Source organism: Xenopus laevis, chromosome 9_10L, assembly GCF_017654675.1.
Source record: "Xenopus laevis strain J_2021 chromosome 9_10L, Xenopus_laevis_v10.1, whole genome shotgun sequence".
Lineage (NCBI taxonomy): Eukaryota > Metazoa > Chordata > Amphibia > Anura > Pipidae > Xenopus > Xenopus laevis.
In genome coordinates, this window is record NC_054387.1 from 45,415,794 (window position 1) to 45,439,012 (window position 23,219).

The 23,219-nt window shown below is 41.8% G+C and overlaps 2 protein-coding genes across 3 annotated transcripts; one reads left to right on the forward strand and one right to left on the reverse strand.

Annotated features, from left to right (window-relative positions):
• Positions 1 to 1,552: 1,552 nt before the first annotated feature.
• pxmp4.L (peroxisomal membrane protein 4 L homeolog) lies at positions 1,553 to 7,497 on the reverse strand. Its single transcript, XM_018235276.2, has 4 exons — positions 7,111 to 7,497; positions 5,131 to 5,193; positions 3,438 to 3,636; positions 1,553 to 3,257 (listed from the first exon to the last, which is right to left on the reverse strand). The coding sequence occupies exons 1-4, from the start codon at positions 7,353 to 7,355 to the stop codon at positions 2,994 to 2,996; spliced, it is 771 nt and encodes a 256-aa protein (XP_018090765.1). The 5' UTR covers positions 7,356 to 7,497; the 3' UTR covers positions 1,553 to 2,993.
• A 67-nt stretch (positions 7,498 to 7,564) lies between these two features.
• Positions 7,565 to 20,539, forward strand: znf341.L (zinc finger protein 341 L homeolog). 2 transcript variants are annotated; one of them, XM_018235273.2, is made up of 16 exons: positions 7,565 to 7,718; positions 10,536 to 10,646; positions 10,985 to 11,172; positions 11,367 to 11,516; positions 13,072 to 13,305; positions 14,504 to 14,702; positions 14,954 to 15,038; positions 15,658 to 15,854; positions 15,945 to 16,135; positions 16,410 to 16,618; positions 17,068 to 17,164; positions 17,342 to 17,474; positions 18,175 to 18,286; positions 18,388 to 18,458; positions 18,535 to 18,722; positions 18,960 to 20,539. In XM_018235273.2, the coding sequence occupies exons 1-16, from the start codon at positions 7,688 to 7,690 to the stop codon at positions 19,281 to 19,283; spliced, it is 2,520 nt and encodes an 839-aa protein (XP_018090762.1). In that variant the 5' UTR covers positions 7,565 to 7,687; the 3' UTR covers positions 19,284 to 20,539. The 2 variants fall into 2 exon arrangements, with proteins under 2 accessions (XP_018090762.1, XP_018090763.1); XM_018235274.2 differs by having other exon boundaries at positions 14,507 to 14,702.
• Positions 20,540 to 23,219: the final 2,680 nt, after the last annotated feature.

Consider the following 23,219-nt stretch of genomic DNA (forward strand, 5'->3'; position numbering starts at 1 on the left):
AAACAACCCCTATAGCAGAACTAACTGTTGAGTTTGGCTGCTTCTCATGGCTTCTTCTAACTTTAATGGGAAACAAGTACAAGGAAAGAGCTATTATGGCCCAAAATTCCTCTGTTGAGCAGTTTCAGACTAAAAAATATTTACACATTTTGTGAGTTTCCCATTGAAATAAATGGATTCCCCACAGACAGTTGAAAAGGCCATATTAGCATAAAGGTGGCCATACACTATAAAATCCGCTTGTTTAGCAAGGATAGCCAGTTAGGGTATCTTTCCCCTAAATGCTCACCAAAGGCAGGGCTATATCGGGCTAATCCGATCGTTCGGCCCTAGGGCCAAAATGCAAATATCACAGAAGGAATATCTTATTTAACTGAATTCCGATTTAACGAAAACAAATTGTTCTTACAGAGTGATCTATCTTTTCTAACTTAACTGATTTAAACGTTTCATTAGATGTTGCGATTTAACACAGGGGAATGCCAGATGTGCTAGCGAGGCAAGATTCACACCCAGTTAAACTATGTGTCTCTGAAATAGTGGGTAGTTTCCAAGCGTGTTCGTTAGAATGCACAATATCATGTAAATTTATTGACAAACATTTTTTTTTGTAGTGATAATACAGCACGTTTTTAATGCCCAATTCACTTACATCTCTAAGGTTAGAGCATGCCCTTACAGTTGAAATATCTGCATTTGGGAGTCTACTCATCCGATTCCTGGTTTCAAGCATGAACGGTATAACAAGGGTCATTTACAAACATAAAATGTATGCAAATATTGTACGTAGTGATGCTATTCAATAAACTTATTTGTGTGCAAAAATGCTCCTTGCACTTCCATATAGTGGCACTAAGGGGCAAATTCACTAAGATTCTTAGTTGCGGCAGGCATAACTTCACCGCACTTCGCCAGGCGTAGTTTCGCTAGCGCTCCGCAAATTCACTAAAATCCGAAGTTGCGCTCAGGGGTAGCGTAAGGTTGCGAAGTTGCGCTAGCGTTGATTCGCTAAGCAAAGTGAAGTTACGCTAGCGATTGTTAATTTGCATACGGCGCCAAATTCAAATTTGAATGGAGGAATATGTAGCAGCACTACAAATGCCTGGGAAACCTTCAAAACATCAAATAAAATTTTTATTTTGCCCTACACATGTGCCCACTGTATAGTTAAGTTGCCATGAGTTAGGAAATGTAGGGGGGAAGGAGGGGAGCCCCAAAAAAATTTTTCGATCTTTTTCAGCCTATCACCCATAATATAGAAAAAAACGCCAGCGTTTTTTGGGACTTTGAAAAAATGTGAACTTTTTTTGAAGCAATCCCTATATACTCTATTGCGCTTCGCCTGGTCTGAGGTGGCGAAGGAAGTCTAGAGTAAAAGGTAGCGTTCAGTACAATGCAAGGGTGCGAAGTAACACTAGCGAATGTACGCCAGCGTTCGTTAGCGAATTTGCGAAGTAATGAAAATGACCAACACTAGCGAATTGACGCTAGCGTTAGGCGCTTTGGCGCTTAGTGAATTTGCCCCTAAGTGTCCAGCTTCCTCTGCTGAATCATGTAGATGCTACTGCCACCCTGAATGTGGCCAAAATACTAGGGTTGCATCAATAGGCACAGTGGACTAGAGCAAAAAGAATCACAAGCAGCAACACAATCCCCACTCTGAAAATGTTTGCTGCAACTTGTACCCAATAGCTATAGCTTGGAGGGAGGGCCAATAGCAGCAGCCAAACAAGTGAAATCTGAGTGGAAGGAGGATAAGCTCCAGCTTCTTTGGACAAAACAATTGTACCTGAAGAGTACTCAGGATGGTCTGTCGAAACTAACCAGTCCTTGTTCTGAAGGGGCTATATATGACCAGACAGTCACACAGTATGGTTGAAATTGACTACACTATGTTATCAAATCTTGGCATGTAAGGCCACCTTCAAACTGCAAGTCAAACACATGGGCTAACAAAGCAATTGGAAAATCATTTCACATTCAGTGCTTAGTACAGTATAGCAGGGGTCTCCAACCGTTTTTTTTTACCTGTAAGCAACATTCAGATGTAAACAGAGTTGAGGAGCAACACAAGTAAAATGTGAAGGCAATTGAAATGTTCCTGGGCAGTGCAAAATAAGTCCTGTGGCTATTTGGTAGCCCCTATGTGGACTGGCAGACTACAGGCAGTACATATGGTTTTTATGCAACCAAAACTTGTCTCCGAGCCTGGAATTAAAAAAAAAAAAAAAAAAAAAAAAAAAAGCACCTGCTTTGAGGCCACTGGGAGCAACACCCAAGGAGTTGGGGAGCAACATGCTGCTCATGAGCCACTAGTTGGGGATCACTGGCATATAGGGTGATTTACTACCTGCGGGCAGAGTGCACTCCACCTCACGTCTGCACAGGCAGATAAATGACCCCTTATTTCACTTCGGCAAATCATAGTGAAGATAAATACTCAAAGGAGAATAGCCCTTCAAATACTGTTTAAAAAAAACTGTTACAGGTTGCTAACCTTAACCTCTTTCATATCCAAATATAAATGGGGAGCAATGCAAGGTCTGTGCTATTATTGGATACTGACCAGCTCCATATGCTATACTAGCCTGCAGAAGATTCTGATATATGTGTTCATCCTGCTTTTGCCACCAACTATTAGGTCTTTAAAGACCAGCATCTGCTGTGGGGCTGCAGGAGTCATCATGTTAGGGCTGGACGGCAACATATTCTTTGACAATCACTAGCCGGGAATGAATATGCTAGAGTAGCAGGGTTAGTTAAATATCAGTAAGGGTGACCTCCACAGATCAGTTGTCACAGAGCTTTGGGCTATAAGAATGTCTGTCTACAATGAAATCAGTTGAAGGGTTATTGTGCTTCCATGTAAGGCAATGACCAAAAAGGTGATATTTAGCAATTTGCCTCATCCAATATGGAGGTTGCCTTGCACCATTAATGCCTTTAGGATCTCGCGCCAGATCTCGGGAGATCCTAAATGTGCCGCTTGGAGATTACTTAGCTGGTTTGGGCTTGTTGTAGATTAGAAAATCGGAGATGTCATGCCAGATATTGCTGTCATCATATAGATATGTCATGGAGGACTGTAAAGATGGCTGTAGTGTGTGTCTTTGGTATTCAAAGAGCCAGAGAACAAAGCCCCAAACTAAGGCTGAGAATATGGGGAAAACATCATGTTTGGGTTCAGGGATGTAACCCTTCTCTACTGCCAGACGTGACAAGCCAAACAGGACACGAGACAGGAGGTACATATTGATCTGCAGAAGATAAGGAGTTGGTCAGTTGAAGGTTCTTCAAGATAAACTGGGAATATGTTTTAGTGTGGAGTGCAAAGAAGTGAAATGTTTTAAAGGAAAACTTGCTATAATATTAGTAGGCAAGTGTCTGTGAACCATGTGACTCAAATGGATACAAGAAATTAATAATAAAGCCATTACCTGGCTATTGATGTGATTGTTTTCTCCAAACACCAACCAGCCCCCCACGCAGGCAGCCAGGAAGGAGTGGAACTGCCATTTGCTGCCATGTAGTTTCTCCTGCGCAGCCATGAGGCTTTTATATGTGAAAACAAAGCATGCCAGATTTCGGGAATGGGTGTACGTTGCCTGCAGGATGGCTTTCAGCTTCTCTTTCAAACTGTAAAAGGCAGAAATGATTTGATTATTACAGTAGTGGCACTGATCAGTGTGTCACATGGCCCCTTCTTTGGTCTGCATCTATAGACCTACTGCCGTTCATAACCCCTAAACAGGGGCAGTTTTTAAAGGAAACCTAAAGTCACAGAGGAAGCCATGTTGTCAACAACCCCCAGTGATTAAGTTGCTCATCTCCAAGAGCCTACATGCTCCTTATTTTGTGCTTAGCCCCAATGCCCTTTGGGGCTTACTCTAATAACATATGCACAAATAAGCTAAGTGCAAGATACATAGTGCACAGATAAAAAATTTCTAGAATTAGTACTTGTCTTGAGAAGATGGTGTTTACAGGGTTCCCTTAGAGTGTTGCACCCCAAGTGAGTCACACAACAATGACATTATTGATGCCATTAGGTAGAAGTGATGCCATTTGCATAAAATTCAGCAAGAAAACATATATATATCTAAATAATCCAAATTTAATTTTTCTCTGTAATAATAAGACAGTACCATGCACTTGATTCAAACTAAGATATAATTAATCCTTATTGGGGGCAAAACCAGCCTATTGGGTTTATTTAATGTTTACATGATCTCCTAGCAGACTTAAGGTATGAATATGCAAATTATGGAAAGATCCGTTATCCGGAAAACCCCAGCTCCCTAGCATTCTGGATATATAACTGTACATAATCCCTTTATAAAGAGCATTTTCTGATGTCAGAATGTGCCATTTATAATTTAAAGAAAAGTGGGTGTAAGATGTATCCCTCATCTTGCTGCAACCCACTACTATCTGTGGTTCCCCACTCACTCCATTGCCACTTCTGCCCCTCTCTTCTTCCTTGTTAGTGACAACAGCAATTCTAAAGGTATATAAAAGATAATGAAACCGCTTAGAGAGCTAGTACACGGGCAGATTCAGTCGCAAAACAAATTGCCTCTTCTGCGGGGCAACAATCTCTCCGAACTGCCTTCCCCCTGCTATAATGAGAAAATACCAGCACCAATGCACTCGTGGCACGTCGATTTCCAAAGTTTTCTCGTGAGGCAACTTCGGAAATCGAAGCGCCGCGAGTGCATTGGCGCTGGCGTTTTCTCATTATAGCAGGCCAAAGGCATGGGGAAGGCAGTTCGGGGAGATTGTCACCCTGCAGAAGAGGCGATTAATCAACTAAATCTCCCCAAATCTGCTCGTGTGCTAGCTCCCTAATAACTGTAACAAGCCGTTAGAAATCACCTTAGTGTTCTGTGACCATTAAATAAGCACTTGAGTTTGGTCATGGAAGTCCTCTTTGTAGTAACCTTATAAATTACAGTAGGTGAATATTCTCTATATATATTGTATAGCACTGTAGAATATATTGGTGTTTTATACATATATGTTGATAATAATAATCATTTATACACACAATACAGTAAATTACCGTAAAAATATTTACCGACCATTTAACGATCAACAAATCATGCACAGTTATTTGTAAATAAATATTACCTTCCACTTTTAAACAGGAAAGTCATCACTAATGCATGCGGGGCCCGGATTTTTGCGCCATATCTTGAAAAGAAAATATGCATTATCATTATTGATACAACAATTAAAGGGAAAAAAAAGTAAAATGTGTTTATTGATCTCTGCCCAAAAAAACACTTTTTTTGCATAATGAAAGAAAGTGTAAAAGTGACACGGGTTGCTTTCAATTAATTTGAAACGCATTATGGATTTCATTTGTACATTTTACATTAAGAATATAAAAACAGCAATTAACCCAAATGTTGCCCTAACCTTCATGCTTTGGTTATAGGTATTGCCTGCTTTATAAACTATTACAATCTGATTAGTGATGTATGGTCCAATACCCGTGAGTCAAAAAGGTTCGCAAATAGACAGGGATTGAGTTGGATGTGGGTCTCTCTAACCTGCAACCCAATGTAATAGTGTAATGCCAAACATGCCCCATATTTGACTTCATGGCTGACAGCATAGCGGGCATTGGTCCCTTTTCAAGAGTTAGGATGGCCATGATCAGGAATTTCTCAACTCCCATATCAATAAATCAGATTCTTTTTGGCATTTCTCAGTGGAACCTGGACTCATTCACCCTTTCCATATTTCTTGGGTTCAAACCTGCAGTTGACATCACTGAGGAGGAGAGGCCCTGCCATGAACATCACCAACATGGAGGCTCACAGGAAAAAGCAAAATCTCATGAAAGGCAGAGGTCAGGATCTAAATGTTGCAGGTCTAGCAAAACTAACACTGGATCTGCTACAAGTGAAGACCCAAAAGGTACTTGCACCCAATGCAAATACCTCTTGCGCCAGCTCCAGCCCGCCTGTCTGTCATGGCAAGCCTTCATCCATACACACCCCCAAGGTCTGCTCCCGCTTGGCCTTTCTAGGAGCTGTCTCTTCTGCCTACCCATAGTTCCAGTAGTGTCTGCCACAGACAGGCAGATTAGCGCTAAAATGTTTTTAAGATTTCCCAGAAAGTCCCATTTATTTAGACTTACCACTACCAGATATTATTGTTCCTGCCCCTACACATGGCAGTGGCTAAGCCTTGGTGTTCACTGCCATGTTCTGGTCCAGGAAATGAAAATCAAGGTAATTATGAAAGGATTTTATGTTATAATGACCCAGATGAATGAAAGTCTCATATATGAGAGAGAGAGAGAGAGAGAGAGAGAGAGAGAGAGAAAATAAAGTCAGAGGAAGCCCTTGACAATGCAGAAAGGCTGCAGAAATTCTGTGGTTTAAAGGAAGCCAAGCCTGTAAGCCTCCAGCTGCTAGTGGACTACAATTCCCAGCATTCCTTGCAACAGCCAAAGAGGTTGCAGTATGTTGTCATACCTGAAGCGTCTACTGTTACACAATATAATGTGCACTTTGTACTCGTATCTACACCCTTCCCCGCCAGGTGGCACTCATGCTGAGGCCCAGGGAAATCAGTTTCTTTCTGTTTCTGCCCTTTGCCCTGGTAACATGTTGGGTATATCCACAGGATTGCTGTATTCTCAATACACATATTATACGTAGAGAGAACAGGCACCGAGACACAAGATACATTTCTACTAGGGATGCACCAAATCCACTATTTTGGATTCGGCGGAACCTCTGAATCCTGTGCGAAAGATTCGGCCGAATACATCATTTGCATATGTAAAATAGGGGTGGGAAAGGGGACACCAGTTTTTACTTCCTTGTAAAAAAAAAAGTCACACGATTTCCCTGCCTGCCCCTACTTTGCATTAGGATTCGGTTCAGCCAAATCCGTATTCTGCTAAAAAAAAAGGCTGAATCCACAACAGAATCCTGGATTCAGTGCATCCGCACTCAGTCAGTTTTAAGAATCAGGGACCTCGTCCCAAGTTATTGCATATTAGGGACAACTTTCAAATTCTTATAACTCCCCATAACCTTCCTCCTTGGCTCACGGTAACCCTCCACCCTCATGAAGCTTCCCTGTCCTCACACTGCCCCGTTGCGGAGGCCCTTGATCACAGCCAGCACAGCCCGGTATCGTCTCTTCCTGAGCAGCTCATTTACGGTCTTCACCAGCGCAAGCTGAGCCCCCGTCCCCGCCATTCTGCAGCTGTCGGAGAGAGAGAGAGCAAAGGCACTTCCGTGTTGCTGAGGGGGGAAATGCGTTCCAAGGAACTCCGCGCAGCGTAAACGTTCCGACGGGAAACGGAGTACTGCACGTTTAGTTCCGGCCATGAAAGGGAATGCCTTTCAAGCTTCATGTGAGAAAACTGGTGCTCATAGGCCAGCGTTAGACAGTTACTACAAATCCTTGCGTAGCTTCCTTTGTAGGAATACGTTTATAAAAACCTGATTAAACCACATAGGCGGCCTTCCTATTTCCAAATGAGATTCATGCATCTTTACACCAGTCAGTCCTGCGCTTTTATTTACCAACATAAGTTTCTTATCAAGTTATACATAAAAAGCAGTAACTTTGCAGTGCGCCCCTCTGCCGACCTGCCGGGGTACTACAGGCTCCTCATATTTCCCATCATGCTACTTTTAGGATCGCTGCAACTTGCAAGATGGCGCAAGCTATATTTGAAGCTTTTGAAGGTAAATAGAGATATAAGCCCCCTTGCTCATTTATGGTACGCCAGTCTGCCGTCTGCCCCGCTGCTCATTCTCCCGTTGGCTGGGAGCAGCCGATGTGCAGCGGTAGAGGGGCGGAGGCAGATTGGCTGCTGAGTACAGAGGAGGGAGTGTGCTGGAAGAGCTCAGGCGGGAGGGAGAATGGCTTCTTGGCAAAGCTGCTTGCACTCACACTCTCTGCTCAGTAACTAGGCAATGGCAAGTCATACAGGCAGCGGCCTACATTCTGTGTATTTTCACTATACTACAACACTCGGGCAGATTCGAATTTCGAAAAAAAATCGAATTTCGAGCTATTTTTTTTTTTGAATAGTCCAAATTCGATTTGATTTTGAAAATGTTTTTGATATATCATGTACTGTCTCTTTAAAAATTTGACTTTGACCGTTCGCCATCTAAAACCTGACAAATTGCTTTTTTAGCCTATGGGGGACCTCCTAGAACCCATCTGGAGTCAATTGGTGGACTGTGAAAAATCAAAGCTTTTTTGGGGGGGGGGACTCCGATTCACGTTCAATCGAATGCGCTGTTATTCGTACGATTCGAATTCGGCCGATCCAAAACTGACTTATTCCGGGTGGTCCTTTTGAATTTGAATTTCAACGTTTTTTAAATTTGAAATTCGACCCTTGATAAATATGCCCCTCGGTCATCATTCGGGGAAGAAATTTTAAAATACATCTTTTACAAAGAGGGAAGACTGATGAAATAATACAACGTGGTCTTTGACTCCAGTTTTACTCTACTAAGTTGTGTAATTGTGATATGTGTTTATGTGTATGTATGTATATATATATATATATATATATATATATATATATTTATATTTATTAGCACTTGGGCTGATCAATCTACTAACTGGAAGGCGAGGTTAGAAACAAGCATAGCAAAATATCGGCAACAACTTATTGCTTTTAAAGGTGAAGGAATGGTTAAAACTAAGTAAGCCTTATCAGAAAGTTCCACCTAAATATACCAGTAAACCCCCAAAGTATTGCTGCTCTGAGTCGTCTGTAAAAAGAAACACTGCATTTCTTTCCTTCTATTGTGTACACATGGGCTTCTGTATCACACTTCCTGCCTTCAGCTTAAACCTCATTGCCCCGGGCGTGAGCATGCTCAGTTTGCTCCCCCCCTTCTCTGCTGTAATCTGAGCCCAGAGCTATAAGTGAGTAGGGAAAGGTTCAGGCAGGAAGTGATGTCACACCAAGCTAATACTGCAGCTGCTATCCTAAACAAACAGAGAGCTTCTAGAGCTTTTTACTCAGGTATGGTAAAACATTCTACAGAATAAATATAGCATTCTAGCTTGCACTATTGCAGCTAATCTATTGGCTATAAAATGTCTCCGTAGCTTTCCTTCTCCTTTAAACAAACTAAAATTGTTAAGATGGATCAAGATTACAGAGATCGCAGAGTGTATGGATGGCTTATTGGTAATGATGTTGATAGATGTTCTAGACGCAGAATAATCAGGAGAAACTTATCAACTATAGATAGTTGTGGAGACTCCCCGGCTTCAGATTTGGAAACACCAAAAGTTGGGTCAACCTGCGTTTGCCAAGGGAATACTCCTTTAGGGAACACAAAAGAAAAAGGAAACACACCAGAAGGTCAACCAGCGAGGAAGTAGAACACGTGATTTTGAATGAGTAAAAAAAGACTCTCTATAGCATACTAATAGATAATTTAAAGGTGAACAAACCCTTAAAGGCTTCCTGCATTATCCACAGCTTTAGGCTTGATTATAATTGCAGTCATCAAAAATTATATAGTGAATAAAGTACCCCCTCTTGTAAAATATAAGGATATTATAAGTTACCGAGGAGTTTCATGACCATATAAAAACACGAGGCCGAAGGCCGAGTGTTTTTATATAGGTCATGGAACTCCGAGGTAACTTCTAATATCCTCATATTTTACAACTGGGGGTACTTTATTTATTATAATACACAAATTTCATTGAGTCATGTGACAGAAATGACATCAGAACTCACTGTTTATAACTGATGACATCAGAACTCACCGTTTATAAGGATATAATTTACAGGATATTCATGGCTTTTGTGTATTATATACATATACGCAAAAAGTAAAATGTCTGCCAAACTAAACCTTACATACGTCCTTTCTATAGTGATGTCGAAGAAGGCAGGAAAAAAAATCCTTCCTTGCTCAAACATGATTCTCCTTACTTAATTTCTGGATTCATCTCTAAATGCGTAACATTTGTATGACCTTTACATGTAATCCTATACCTACCAAGAGCAATACACTCATCTTTGATTTGTAGGAGCTGCACTGCTGTATCACCCATATGTGTGGGTTACCCTACAGCCTAAAGGTGCTGTTACATGCACAGAAATGGCTAACTCAACCAAGCGGTCTCTTGACCAAATAGGCAGCCTATGGGCCCTACCATTTTCTACTCCTAAAAAAAATCCTGTCTGGGTTTGGTTAAATAGGATAAAAATGTCAGATATGGATGTGAATGGCTGTGCATGACCCCCCCCCCACACCTATGACCCAATCAGAGTCTATTAAATGCAAGAACTAGGTGTTTTAGTCCAGCAAGACTAAAACACCTAGTTCTTGCATTTTCTAGACTCTGATTGGGTCATAGGTGGGGGGAAGTGTTCTGCCATTTGAAATATTTGATGCCAGAAGCCTCTCTTATACATTATGTATATTTCTGCTGCTCAGAGTCTCCGAACATAAACCCTGCATGTATATATACAAGGTATATCGTCACTCTAAAGAATCCTGCATGTTTTTTCTCAGGGATGGACAACCAGACAGTGCTTGCTGTTCAGTCGCTGCTCGATGGACAAGGGGGCGTGTCAGACCATTCTGCTCAAACTGTCACTAACTCTGCTCCTATCCAATCAATGGGTGAGAAAAAACTTTCAGTGTTTACTTGGTTTCTTTTTAAATACAATGAACCAGTTAAAACTGTGTATAAGTCACAGAATCCCATTCCAGTGCTTTCTCTTGGTTCCGTTACTTATTCATGGGACAATAAGTTATCAGCCCGCATCTAGAACCACAGGAGAAAATCAACTACTCTAGTGGCCAAATTAAGCATTTAAAATGCAACTGCAGGGTTCACTTTGTGGCCCTAGCTGAAGCTGGTTGATTTGTTTGTTATTGCAGACTCACTCTATATGCCTTTCTCTTGTTTAGGAAACCTTTAGCTCTGTTTTCCTTACAAATTAGCTTTTTTGTTTCAGATGATGAAGACGTATTCCTTTGTGGTAAATGTAAGAAGCAGTTTAACTCCCTGCCAGCCTTTGTGATCCACAAACGAGAACAGTGCCATGGTAGTGCCCCCTCTCTATCATCGGTCACTATGGGAGTTCACAGTGCCTACACTCCATCGGTCAGCTCAGTTCAGCAGTCGCATGTGAACAACAGGCAGGTAGGTAACAATGAGGGATGGGTTCAGCCTGGGGGAGGTGGTCAGAGTAAAGGAATGATAGATGGGTGGTGGTGGAGGGGGGAAGGCCATTTGGTATTATAAAAATATCTCTGCATGAATGTCCACCTTTAGATAAAGCAAAGTGCTGTGGTTTTGCTCAAATAAAATTAATGTCACCTCTTTTCCCTCCCTAGATCTCCACGTATATTGCAGTTCCACCGTCTCCACTCATCCAGACCCTGGTACAAGGCAATGTGCTGGTGAATGACGAGGTCCTACTTTCTGCCATGTCTGCGTTCACCTCTCTAGACCAGTCCATGCCTCCAGTGCCAACACCAGTGCAGGTGAGAAGGGCAAGAAAATGGGGGGGGGGCTGTAGGAGCCAACAAGGAATATGGCTTATAGACAAATACAAGAGGTCCTCTGCACTCATCCCATTATCAATATATTTAAGACAGAGACTTCCCAGCTATAGTCAGGTGATCCCACTGGTGTCTAATAAAAGGGCAGCCAAGTTTGGGAGTTTTACTTTGAAAGCAGCAAGTAAGTTGCAGGTAAAACTTAGTCCCTTTGTAAAATGTATAATGAAGCAATAGAATTCTTAATGAATCAGATGACAATTGAGAGTAGGACTGGCCAGATATGGGATGACTTTGACGTAGTTGGCCAGCTTAAATATATTGCAATATATGGACAAACAATCCCTGTTTTTTTTAAAGGAGAAGGAAAGGTTAAAACTAAGTAAGCCTTATCAGAAAGGTCCATCTAAATATAACAGTAAACCCCCAAAGTAATGCTGCTCTGAGTCCCCTGTCAAAAGAAACACTGCATTTATTTCCTTCTATTGTGTAAACATGGGCTTCTGTATCAGACTTCCTGCCTTCATCTTAAACCTCATTGCCCTGGGCAAGAGCATGCTCAGTTTGCTTCTCTTCCCCCTCCCCCTCCCTTCTCTACTGTAATCTGAGCCCAGAGCAGGGAAAGACTCAGGCAGGAAGTGATGTCACACCATGTTAATACTGCAGCTCCTATCCTAAACAGACAGAGAGTTTCTAGAGCTTTTTACACAGGTATGGTAAAACATTCTACAGAATAAATATAGCATTCTAGCGTGCACTATTGTAGCTAATCTATTGGCAATAAAATGCCTCCGTAGCTTTCCTTCTCCTTTAAAGGGTAAGGCATTTTTCACTAGCAGTATGCACAAAATCTATGGAATGTTTTGAAGCAGGCAGCCATCAAATTTAACTGAACTGGAGAGATTTTGTATGGACGAATGGTCAAAAATACCGCCATCCAGAATCCAGACACTCTTTAAAGACTAAAGGAGGCTTCTAGAGGCTGTTACATTTGCAAAAGGAGGCTCAATTAAGTATTGATGTAATAACTCTGTTGGCGTGCCCAAATTAATGCACCTGTCTAATTTTGTTATGATGCATATTGTCTGTTAATCCAATAAACTTTGTCACTGCTGAAATACCACTGTTTCCATAAGGCATGGTATATATTAAAAGGAAGTTGCTACATTAAAAGCTCAGCCAATGCTCAGTTTGGTTAGCAAACTTTTTCAAATGACTGTATATATTATGACAGCATCTCTATATAGGCTATAAGCACGTTTGGCAGACGGTAATGCCTGTACAAAATGGCCTTGTATATAGATGCCATAAACTAGGGCAGCACAGGCACAATTCCAAAGGTACAATTGGCTTATAATGGCCCTTAATTCAGTTAGACTGTCTTTGCTGGTTTTTCAGTGAAGTCCCTACATGTTTATTAAGATTTAGCCACCTGCTACCTAAGGAGTAGTAGGAATTAGCCTTTCTTGCCTAAGGTATTTTCTTTGCTTTATATTTATATAGCAAAATATAATCTTTAAATGCTGCCTCTCTCTTGCAGAGTAATCCCAGCATGCACTCCGCGGGAACATATATACATGCACCCTCCTTGCCACTACGACATCCACACCCTCCTCCTCTCACTCATGGACACAGCCCAATTGGGGCCCCTGTACAATCAAACAGTAGTAGCTGCAGCACAGTGGTACAGGTGTATAGCTCACCTATCAGCATGCCAGGAAACTCGGGTATGGAACTCCATGGGATGAACATGACTCCTTACACACAGATCGAGGTTGGTATATAATGAAAGTGCGCAGTACCTTCCTTAATTACAGATGCAACCTATGGGTGTTGTGATTGGCATGTGACCTACTATACTATACATATATCATCAGTGAGGAATATTAGGAAGTCACTGGGGCTCATTTATCAACACTGGACAAATTTGCCTATGGGCAGTTACCCATAGCAACCTATCAGTGATTAGCTTTTTAAAGCCAGCTGCAAGTAGAACAATGAATGCAACCATTTGATTGGTTGCCTTGGGTTACTGCTCACAGGCAAATTTGCCCAGTGTTGATAAATGAGCCCCACTATGCATATAGTTTAACGACCAATCGATTGCTGTCCATAAATGTAATGATGTAATGGGGCTACAAATTCTCTTGTCCTCAGACATGGATCATAGGATCTTTTTTTTTTATTTCTCTTTATTTAAATGTTTTCACATGTATTTCACATAAAGAGACCTTGAACAGTGTTAACATATGACACTAGGATCTTTTTAAAAAGTAATTGTATGCATATTCTCAGGTATGTAACATGTATTTTAAGTGATTCATTTGAAAACTGATTCCTACTGAAATGCTGTCATTTACAATTAAATTACAAAAAAAAAATAGGTTTTCTCAAAATTACTACTAATTAACACATCATTAAATTCTTTGTCCTTGCCCTTACAGGGCAGGTTTAAAGGAGGCATATAGGATAAATTTAAAAAAAACAAAACAATTTTTGTAGACAATAATGTATATTATATGGTGCTGGTTTTACTTTTGGCTGTAAATTAATATTGTCTTCAAAATTAGCCCCTATATTTGAGCTCCCCATAGATGTTCTCTGGTCCTTGTCCCTGTTTCAAATGAGGGGTTGGCGTGTCCTAACGGTCCCTGCCAGACGCACAGTAGGCAGGGGACAGCCAATCAAAGCCTTGCAGTCACACAAGCAAAGACTGGTTTCAGTTTCCTATCAGGTCAGCCTAGTTGGTGATTGGTTACTATCAGTGTAGTGTGCTGAGTGCCACCAGCCCCCCTGCATAGCCAGACAATTCAACGGGCAGGAAGTGGAACAGTTGGGTGGGTTTTTGCAGACATTTTCAATAAGAAACACAACTTTGTAAAACACATTCCTTCTATATCAAAAATAATTTACTGGTACTTGCTTGTTTATTAAATAATATATCTCTTTTAATTTAGCCATTTTCTGTCCAGCAGGTTCAGAGCCAATGTGTGGAGAGCTCTGTATATAACACTCCATCTGTATACAGTCCTGGGAAGCAGGAACTTAAATTGAAAACTCCTAGCAGCTGTTCTCCTTGTGCAAATTTAGGTGAAGGCAGCATGGGAACTCTGGAACCAAGTTTGCCAAATAAGACTCGGCGCTCCAAGACTGATTGTGGAATCCGCAATGGTGTGTACTAATGCTGGTGACGTGTTCAGTCCCTCCTAGGCCCAAAGTGTACCAATGGCATTGACATGTTTAATTTCACAAATAGCCTTTTTTTGTACAACTGTTTATATATTTAGGGATTTATTTGTGAGCTCCTCATCTGAACACTGCTGTATCAGCTGCAAACAACACATCCATAGTGTGAGCTGCTGGCAAGCTGCCTGTTATTGTGTGTATGTGTCCATCTGGGTTTCACCCCATTCATTTTGCAGGGAAACTGAAGTCTCCCAAGCTGAAGTGCAGCTACTGTGACAAGGCATTTGGGAAAAACTTTGACCTCCAGCAGCACATTAGAAGGTGGGAGTTTCTTCTCTGTTATCAGACAACTCTATCCAACTCTACTCTGTCCACAGGGGAGAAATATTTCAGAGGTATAGGTGCCTTTTAAGTTTTGCATCCTTGCAAACTCTGGCAATTCAGAAACCAACATTAGCTTTTTGTACGATTTTCAGTGTGTGTATGGCAGGCAGCCCAAACTGATAATGCATATACTATGGATATTGGTCAGTTTTGGGATTGGGAATGTTGCACCATATCTGACAGTGTATAGTGTCGGCAGAGGGAGTGGAGTGGCAGCTCCTCTTCACTTGCTCCTGTTCCGATAACTGTGCTGTATCTGCCTCTTTAGCCCATGGGCCAGTTGGCCTGATACCAGCGAGAATTGGCCTATGTGCAAGGGAATTTTGACAAGGACCAAAATGAAGCACCAATGCTTCCTATAGGTATTCCGGGGCCCTTTTTTTGATGCAGGGCCATCTCAATTTGTCTCAGGATACTGGTAAACTGGGTAACGATATGCTTGTTCGGTGCCCACACCAAACTGCTGCAAAACAATCTGATTTGACTGATTTTTTTTTTTTTTATAAATGTCAGCTCAGAAATACGTCTTAAAATGTAGTCTCTGCCATTCTGGTAGCCACACAGGTGAAAAGCCCTTTCAGTGCATTGTTTGTGGACGGGCATTTGCACAGAAATCCAACGTCAAAAAGCACATGCAGACGCATAAGGTATGGCCTCGAGAAAAAAACACCACCAAGTCTCAGGGACCAGTATCCGTTCAAGTCGTCCCACTAAACCCCTTGCAGGCTCAGGAGAAAGTCGTTGACAATGGAGGTGACGTTTTCTTATTATATCAACCATTTCTTTGTCTTTCCTGAAACTAATGTTGAATAAGAGGCCAATCTGCCTTTGTTTACCTTGTAGTTAACAGGCAGCCTTCAACAGAGGAAGCCCCTGCCGAGGGCATGGAGGCAGCACAGGGCAGCATGGGGGAAGGGACAGATGGCAAGCATGTGGTACTAGTGGATAATTCATATCACTGCCAGTTCTGTGCAAGCAAGTTTGACAACTATTTCCAGCTGAAGTCCCATATGACTCAACACAAGCAAGAGCAGGTGAGTGACAGACAGATATGACAGAAACTTGCCATAAATTATGAATCTTAAAATAGAAGACTATGCCACTTATAGAAGACTATAGGAATAACCATTTGTTTGCAGTTTCAGATTTTAGGGGCACAAGAACCTAATTTGTTTGATTAATAGTATTATTATTATTATATGTTTTTGCTTAATTTCAAAGTCCACAGTAAGAAAGAGAAGAGTACTTCTAAATACCAAACCTGCTGCACCATTTGCTTGTTAACTTTGTCTACTCTTCTCCAAACAGGTGTATAAGTGTGTGGTGAAGGGTTGTGCCCATACCTCTCAAAAGCTGGATCACTTCCTGGAGCATATCAAAACCCACCAGGAGGAGATGACTTACCAGTGCCATCTCTGTAACAAGGACTTTTCATCTCTCTATGAGATGGGTGTTCATCAGTACTCGCACAGCATGCTACCACAGATCACACCAAAGAAAGACCAGGCTGTTTATAAGTACAGTTGTCCTTATGATTTTTTTTCTAAGGGGTGTAAATTCAAAAATATGATTTTGCTAATGAAAGAAAATGTATTTCTAAGTAACTTTCCCATATATTTCTAAGTAACTTCTGGCAGTTGAGCCTTGGATGGTCCATGTGGCCCCCCTCAAGTAACTGATTGGTTACTGCCTGGTAATCTATGATGAAACCAAACGAGCTGCAAAACAGGAAGTAGTGTTCTGGCTATTACTGTATATTACACATCCGGTCACTCCAGCCTTCATAGATTACACTTTTGGCTAACCAACTATGTTAGAAGCATTTATTATTTTGCAAAGCCTATCTATTTACCCAGTTTTTATTTTTACTTTTTAGTTTTTAATTTCTTTAAGCACAACAAGAGGCACCCTGGTTGCCAGTGCCTCAACTTTATGGATCTTGACACTGATCTCTTCTCCTTGGCAGGTGTCTGAAGTGCATGAACAAATATTCTACTACTGAAGCCTTAGAGCAGCATCTGCAAACAGCCGCACACAGCTACCCCTGCCCACACTGCCAGAAAGTAAGTTCTCTGTTACTCCCTACCTTGTGGATTCATGTTACCTTCACATTATTTCTTCTTTTAGTCTCCAATGTACTTGTTTGCTTTCTCATTTGTATTTTCATTTGTCTCATCTCTTAATAAAAACATCACCATTAAAGCTAAAAGACTCACATTCTATTTCCTTTACCATACTAGGTGTTCCCCTGTGAGAGGTATCTCCGCAGGCATCTTCCCACCCACGGAGGAGGAGGTCACTACAAATGCCCCATTTGCAAGAAGCTCTTCCGACGAGAACATTATCTTAAACTGCACAGTCATATCCACTCAGGTACAACACTAAAGGATTGAACCAGAACCAGGGATATGTGGTCTTAATCTTTCCTGTGGATTTGGATGAAATGTAGAAAATGTTAAACAAAAAAATCTCACCCTAACCAGCCCTCAAACTGGGACCCTTAGGTCACAAAAAGGTTATTAATATATAGAAACATTTCTGCTATAGTTCCAGGGGTACCCAGGGTACAAATAAGCACTCACCCAAATCTCCCCCTAACTGGCCTTCAGGCTGGGCCCACTTGGCTCATAACAAGGTTACAGATATATAGAAACATTGGGGTAACAGTCACCCTGTTATAGTTCCAGGGGTACCCAGGGTACAAATAATCACTCACCCCAAATCTCACCCTAACTGGCCTTCAGGCAGGGCCCCCTTAGCTCATAACAAGGTTATAGATATATAGAAACATTGGGGTAACAGCCAACCTGCTATAGTTCCTGGGGTACCCGAGGCACATATAAGCATCGCCCCAAATCTCAAACTAACTGCCTTCAGACTTGGCCCCTTAGCTCATAACAAGGTTACCGATATATAGAAACATCGGGGTAACAGTCATCCTGCTATAGTTCTAGGGGTAGAAAATATCACATCTGCACTGCAATACTGTTTCCCTGCTCTCAGCACAGTTAGAGGGTTGAAAATATCTCGGCATTTTGGCTTTATCAGACATCATTCTCTGTTCTCTTTACAGGTGAGAAGCCATATAGGTGCACACTGTGTGACTCTGCATTTAACCGAAAGGACAAGCTGAAGAGGCACATGCTTATCCATGAGCCCTACAAAAAGTACAAGTGTCCATTCTCGTAGGTATCCGGCTCCTTTGCCTCCTGCATCTGTACCTATAAATATGTGCAGCTGTTTCACACTAACCTGTCCACTCTTTCGTGTCTGTGAACCCTAACAGGACTCATACAGGCTGTAATAAAGAGTTTAACCGCCCGGACAAACTAAAGGCTCATATGCTTTCCCACTCTGGTAAGCCAAGGCTACTGCTTGTGTATTTTGTTGAAGAAGCTGCTGTCTTCTCAACACAGTTTTTGTTTTGTGTTAGGAATAAAGACACACAAATGTCAGTTCTGCTCCAAGTCATTTAGCCGCCGAGCACACATGATAGAGCACCAGCGCAGTCATACTGGGAATTACCAATACTGTTGCCCAAACTGTGGCAAGGGATTCACTAGGCAGAAGTACATGAAGGAGCACAAGTGCCGGTTGCATTCAGACAGTGACAAAAATCAGGTGAGGAAGCTGCAAATCTGTAAATAGAGACATTCATCTGCACGTTATATTGTGTTCTTTTTGGTGGGGCTGCAGTATATGCTACCTGCTGATTGGTTGATGTAAATTATTAGATCTGTAGCAAACTTTTATTATATAACCACCACTAGGTATGTTTTCTGTTAAAGGCCAAATTTTTACTCATCAATAGGTATTTCCATTGTTTCTTCATACTTTGTTCCACTGCACATGTTACAGGTCAGAAAAGTGCAGAGGAAGAGAGGCCAAGAGAAGGGTGGAGACGATTCCAGCACAGAGGAAGAAGGAACCTTCACAAATCGGAAGAACGTCACAGAACCAATAGCTGCCTCTGAAGATCAGATCGAGGAGACTTTCCAGACAGCTGATGCCCAACTGTCTATAGTCGTGGGCAGACAAGACCGCTCAAGTGATGGCCTTGGGGTGCCTCCTGGAGTAGATACCATGACATCCACCACTGTGACCCTGGCTGAGCTGCAACGTGGAGCAGATTCTTCTTGTGCCATGCTGACTGTGCCTATATATATCCAGAATCCTGAGTGATAACATATTACCTATAAAATATGAAATCCTTACACAGTACATGCTCTCTCTAGCTGTTCAAATGAAAATACGTGAAAGAGCAACACTGAAAAAATCTGGACTTGGTGCAGCAGTTGGGGAGTTATTTTCATATTCTTCTTCTGTTACAGATATTCTCAGTTTCCCATTCATCCAACATATTTGATATAGATCTGATTTGCTTGTTTTGCCCCAATCTTTTTCTGAATTTGTGTGTAGAAAGAGATGGAAAGGCTAATTACTTCTCCGTGGAGCAGAGGAACATCTCACGCAAATTCAAATTTACTTTAGCGACACAATCATCACCATATCATTTTATTTTATTGCATGCCTGAGAACTTTCTGTAATACTGAATACTTTAGCAAGGCAGCTGCAGGAATGACAGCATGGGATCATTCTACATGTATGTAGCTTGGATTCCAACCAATAGTCCATTGTGCCAACCTTGATTTGGACATTATACACATGGGCACAGTGATCTGCAGGCCTGAGTTTGTGGGAAGATTTCAGGGGCGGCATGGTGCCTAGCCATTTTCTATTTTTTTTCAGAAGCACATGCAGCTCTTAAAATCTCCTGCGTGCTCAATCCCCAGTGCTCCAGTGGGAACCTGTGCATATGTGCATGCTCTGTGGGAGGGGGCAGTGCTGGGTGTGAAGACCCTCTGGCCTAGGGGAGGCCGAATTAGAAATCTTGGTGATCTGTTTCGCCAGTCCATTGGTTCAAGTGTTATTCAAAAATTATTTTACTATGACAGGCCTAGGGCTCTCACACACACTCAGCATGTTTATATTTAGAAATGGTTGCCCACTTTGGCCAGTGTGTGGCTAGGTCTAAAATAAGCCACTGGCTACCCTAAGTAACAGTTTAGTGTTCCCTAGGGCTACATGGGAACCTGCTTTTGCATTAGATGGAAAATCACAGTTTAACTATTCTGTAGGAATTGCAGATGATGAGCCAAAGGTTTGGTTAGCGTTCTGAAAAAGAGGCAGGGACTTGGATACTTTTTTTATGGATAACAAACATGACCATTTCCACTTGGGCTGTTTATGTAAATACTATATTTATTGTAGTTGCTCCTGCCTATAACATTGCATATGTGTACAGAGGAATGCATTTTTTTTTCAACTGTGCTTTCAGCTTCTCTTTCTGCCTGATATTTGGGTTTGGTTTATGTACAGACAAGCACTATTCTTCTATCTGGAAGAGAAATACATCATTAAATTATTGAGCATCTGGTTTGTGTCTCCTTCTTGTGTCCTTTTTTTAATTTAACATGTCATGTTTCTAAGGGGAGAATAATCCGCACAGGATCAAATCTGTGGCACCAAATATCCCTAACATTTACAGGACTATTAAAGGAGCCTAAGTAGTGATATGAACCCTAAATATGCTTGTGTAATAATGCTATTATCAATTATTTTCAAAAAATATATATATATATATATATTTTTTTTTACACAGAACGGATGTCATAGAACACAAGGTGGACAATATTACCACAGTTCTTGATGCCCACGAGATGGATATCCAAGACCTCCAAGGTCAACTACAAGAAGTCTGGGACAAAATCCAAGACGCAGATAATAGGTCTAGGCGCAACAATCTCCGCATAAGAAGTATCCCAGAATCTGTAACGGACCTCTCGGCCGCCATGGACAATTTTTTAACTTCGCTGATTCCTAACCTGCCACAAGAGCGCTTGGAATGTGAACTGGCTCCTTGCAAACAGGAACAGAGCTCCTAATACAATTAGGCCTTCTCCCAAAGCACATCGAAAGCGCTACGAAATCTCCCCGACCTCTGTAATCCCAACCCCGACGGGTCAGCCCTATCTGGGCGAAAGTAACGGGATCACCGAGATGGAGAATATGAGCTTGGTTGCCTCCCCACGTTGGTTACCCCTACAAATATGTGTATGCTGTTAACCCTTTTACAATCCCAATGGAGCTGAAAATCTTATCCCACAATGTCGAAGGCTTTAATTCCCCGGGAAAGAGAAGGAAAGCTTTTCACTGTTATAATTTCCTACATATAGACACAGGGCTGCTATTAGAAATCACGGGGCCCCGTACAACAAAATTTTTGGGGCCCCCTGCCCACCCAGGCCCCACCCCAGATCCCACTCCACACCACAGTTAAAAAACCACACAGGTTTTAATAAAACGCGCTAATGAAAGGTAACCCCCCCCCACACATAAGTTATAAAAAGCTATTGATGGTCAGGGGCCCCTTATAAGTAAATAAAACTGTGGTGCCAGGGCCCCCCATAAAAGTTTTTTTAAAAAACATTGGTGAGCAGGGCCCCCCTATAAGTAAAAAAAAAAACATTGCCGCCAGGTCCCCCCATAACATTTTTTTTGCAAAAACATTGGTGCCAGGGTCCCCTTACAAGTTAAAAAAATTGGGGCCCAAAGAATATTTTTTGAATAAACCTTGGCACCAGGGCCCCTTACAAGTTAAAAAAAATTGGGGCCCCATAAAATATATTTTTTTAAACAATTGGCGGCAGGGGCCTATAGCGTATTAGAATAAAACATTGGTGGCCAGGGGATTAAAAAAAAACCCCACATTGGTTTCAGTAGAATTGAACTCATGGCTTCAGTACTTCAATTATAGCTGTTTTTGTGACTTTGGGGTCTTTTCGCCGCTTCAGGATTTCAATGTTGGCTCCTTTCGTGACATCTGGTCTTTTCGCCACTTCAGGACTTCAGTGTCGGCTCCTTTTGTGACTTCGGGTCTTTCCGCCGCTTCAGGACTTCGTCTTTTCGGCACTTCCGCATTTGGCTGTTCGGGACTTTGATCGGACGGCACGGCTTTGGAGCTGTCAAGGGGGGCCCGGCTCTTCGAAAAGTGCAGCACTGCCGGGCCCCCCTTCAAGCCCGGGACACTTGTCCCCCCTGTCCCTCCCTGATGGCAGCCCTGTATAGTCATAGTACTCCTCCAAGAAACCCATTTCTCAGCAACCTCTTACCCAAAATATGTACATAAAAATTACCCGATGATGTACATTGCTAATAGCACAACGAAAACCAAAGGGGTTGCAATTTATATGAGGAAGGGATTACAAGCACAGGTACTAGAGTCTGTAGAAGACACGGAGGGTAGATTCATAGCACTCAAAATACTACTGGCTGAGATGAAGATAACACTGGTTTCTTATTATGCCTTGAACTCTGGTCAGCTACAATTTTTTGATTCTTTGGTGGGCTTTCTTTCACATTGGGGGGAGGGTCATCTCATTATTGGTGGAGACACCAATATTGTCCTAGATAATACTGGGATAGACAAACTATCTTTCCATCTTCGGCTGCTCATCTCCCTCATATCTCAGCGGAGGGTATGAAAATATATCAACTATGCAGCCGGGAAGGATGGGTAGATATTTGGAGGGAACACCTCCCAGGAACAAGGCAATTTACAAATTTCTCTCCTCCACATAAAGTGTATACCAGGATTGACCATATATGGGTTTCAAAAAGCCTGAAGACAATGCCCCAGTCATCCAGAATTTTAAACATATCTTGGTCAGATCATACTATATATCCCCCATACTATATAAACTGACATCTCCCCAAGAGTTCAGTGAGATGACGAATTAATGAATCCCTTCTAACAGTCCCTGACATCCATAAACAGTTAGAAACTGCCCTTGAAACATATTTTCAGGGAATAGCCCCTCAGTTTCCTCCTCTGCTATAGTTTGGGAAGCCCACAAAGCGGTAATTCGGGGTCTATTAACCCAATGGGGTTCACAACGGAAAAAGGCTCAAAACATGGAAATTTGACCACATAATTAAATAACTTATTGTTACAACAAGGAGAAAACCCTAAAGTTGACCTGAAAACTCAGATCAACCAAACCTGTACAAAGTTAGATCTGGCCCTTACCTATAAAACAGAAAAAGCATGGAAATTG